This window comes from Prosopis cineraria, unplaced genomic scaffold, assembly GCF_029017545.1.
Source record: "Prosopis cineraria cultivar Desert tree isolate PC_DT_omini unplaced genomic scaffold, ASM2901754v1 PC453, whole genome shotgun sequence".
Lineage (NCBI taxonomy): Eukaryota > Viridiplantae > Streptophyta > Magnoliopsida > Fabales > Fabaceae > Prosopis > Prosopis cineraria.
The window spans coordinates 23,302-26,422 of record NW_026555778.1 but is presented as its reverse complement, the minus strand read 5'-3'; the positions used below and the strand labels follow the sequence as shown (position 1 = coordinate 26,422).

The window sequence follows — 3,121 nt, the reverse complement described above, 5'->3', positions numbered from 1 at the left end:
CAATAAAATTTGTCCTATCTGCAATATTATAAACACATGTTAATGAGTGTTTAAAGGATGATATCCGCCTTTCTTTTACTATATCAAGCTTCACTACAAATGTTGTAATTTGAAGTATTATGTTCTAATTTGAAGTAGGATGTTCTAATTTTTTTCAACTTAAGCACTGTCTCCCTTTTTACCCAAAAAAAAAATTATTTTCATATTTTATCATGTTCTAATTTATGTTTCCCAAGTAAATCACACCTAAAAATAAGCCAAAAAGATATACATAATTAGTCAACAATCTCTATCAAATAGTCTGGAATTTATCAATTTGATAGGATAGTAACTACAGAATTAAGCTAGGTATTGTTCTGTTTATTTCTTATTTTCAAGGTTCTAAAATTCCATAGATGTGTGTGTTTGTGTGTAATTTCAATTTAGTTAATACTTGACTTAGTGATTAAACAAAAAAATACTTGAGTTAATGATTTCATGTGAGGACTCATTAATATAGTTTAAGCACATCCTAACTTCATGGTTGTTTTCATTTGAATCCCCTGTCACAATCTAAGAATATTAATTATTGTCTAGTAGAATAATTTACAATTAAAAAGTGACCAATTTATAAATTTTGCAAGCATTTAGGGAAGAAAGAACTGTGGCTGTGCTTTTTATCTTCCTTTAAGCTGACAACATTTGTGAAGCATAAGGATATAAGGTACATTTGTCCAATTTATGAGTTTAACTTTTTGCACATTTTTTTTTATGTTTTAAGATTCTAAGTGAAAATTAGGCACATGATTTGTTCAAAATTTTGATTTGTTTTAAAAGGCACATGATTTTTTTTATGTTTTAAGTTGCTACACATATTATTTGTTCAAAACTTCTAATAATGAACATGTGCTCTTAACTTTTTCATGTAAGAATATGTTTTAAGTGCTGCTGAATAAAAGTTCTATTTGTTAGCATGTAGTTCATAAATAGAGCTATCTCATGTAGTTCAAAAGAATATGTGGTGAAATAATGGGTTATATACATATTTAATTAATTTATCTTGTTAGATGGAACCTCCCGAGCATCGTCATTGGGTATATAATAGAGTGGATGAAAGAGGTAAGCATACTGATGAGTTCCTTTATGGGGTGGAGGAATTTATTAGGTTTGCTGGCAAAGGGGATGAAGGAAGAAAAATAAGATGTCCATGTGTATCATGTAGAAATTTGAAGCAACACATACCATATGATGTTAGAAAGCATTTATATAGGAAAGGATTTACAAAAGATTACTATTATTGGCATTGCCATGGAGAAGAACGTCCCCAAGTAGCTCCAATTAATGTCAACATTCGCATGACCTCCAATCCGTATGAGCAAATGGTTATGGATGCAGCTGGGCCATCATTTAATGAACATTCTGTTTTTGAGGAGGATCCTAATCCCAATTCTGCAAAGTTTTATGACATACTTCATGCTTCACAGTCTTCATTGTGGGATGGATGTGAGAATCATACTGTATTGTCAGTAGCTGTCAGGTTATTGAGTATTAAGTCTGATTATAATGTCCCAAGTGCATGTGTTGATGAAATCATCACACTAATAAATGAGATATTGCCTGCTAATCATCGCATGCCTACAAACTTGTATCAAACCAAGAAATTGATTGGACAACTTGGTTGTGGTTATCAAAAGATTGATTGTTGTGTAAAAGGATGTATGTTGTACTATGGTGATGCAATTAAGGATAAATCATGTCGATTTTGTAAGGAACCAAGGTTTAAGGAAGAAAGAGTGAGAAAAGGGAGGATAAATAAGGAGATCCCAGCTAAACAAATGTGGTATTTACCACTTGTTCCAAGACTACAAAGGTTATTTTCATCTAATGCCACTGCTAAGTATATGAGTTGGCACATTGACAAATATCATGAAGAAGGTGTGTTGTCCCACCCATCAGATGGGAGTTCATGGAAGCATTTTGATCAAGCTTATCCAGAATTTGCATCAGAGCCAAGAAACGTTAGGTTGGGGCTTTGTGCTGATGGTTTCAATCCATTTGGCTTGGGTTCACGACCATACTCATGTTGGCCAGTGATTGTTACTCCTTATAATCTTCCCCCTGGTATGTATAAGCGACGTGAGTACATGTTCCTAACAATCATAATACTTGGGCCAAGTAATCCAAAGAGTAGAATTGATGTTTTCTTACAACCTCTTATTGATGAGTTGAAGATACTTTGGCAAGATGGTGTTCTAACTTATGATATTTCTTCAAAACAAAATTTCACTTTAAGAGCTGCCCTTCTATGGACTATAAATGACTTTCCGGCTTATGGCATGTTAAGTAGCTGGCAGACATCAGGGCTATTAGGATGTCCAATTTGCATGGGTTCTTCAAAAGCTTTTCATTTAAAACATGGCAGAAAAACTAGTTATTTTGATTGTCATAGGCAATTCTTGCCTGAGGATCATGCTTATAGGAGGAACAAACAGAATTTTCAAAAAATGTTATAGAGAATTCACCACCTCCATTAAGGTATTCAGGAGATGAATTGTACGATCAAGTTAGGGGATTCCCAAAAATAACTGATAAACCAAACATGCGTTTAGAGGGGTATCTAGTAGAACATAATTGGACTAAACGTAGTATATTTTGGGATCTACCCTACTGGCGTGATCTCTAAAATCCATATAACTTAGATGTTATGCACATCGAGGGAATGTCTTTAATAATGTGTTCAATACAGTGATGGATGTGAAAGGTAAAACAAAAGACAATGAACAAGCAAGATTAGATATAGCCAAATATTATAAACGACCATCTTTACACATGAAAGATTTAGGCAATGGAAAAATGAAAAAACCTGATGCTCCATATAGCTTTAATATGGAGCAAAAGCGAGCCATGTGTGAATGGGTGAAAACTCTAAAGCTTCCAGATGGCTATGCATCCAACTTAGGATGGTGTGTTGATATGAAAAGTTGCACATTAGGTGGAATGAAAAGTCATGATTGCCATGTTTTTATGGAGAGATTACTTCCAATAGTATGCAATGGTTTGCCATACTCAACATTTGAAGCTTTGACACAGTTGAGCCATTTTTTTCGAGATCTTTGTGCACCAACTTTACAACTTGATAGTC

The 3,121-nt window shown here is 33.7% G+C and overlaps 1 protein-coding gene across 1 annotated transcript; it reads left to right on the top strand.

Annotated features, from left to right (window-relative positions):
- Positions 1-1,046: 1,046 nt before the first annotated feature.
- On the top strand, positions 1,047-2,492 carry LOC129297158 (uncharacterized). The gene has a single exon (XM_054935521.1). The coding sequence runs from the start codon at positions 1,047-1,049 to the stop codon at positions 2,490-2,492; it is 1,446 nt and encodes a 481-aa protein (XP_054791496.1).
- The last annotated feature ends 629 nt before the right edge of the window (positions 2,493-3,121 follow it).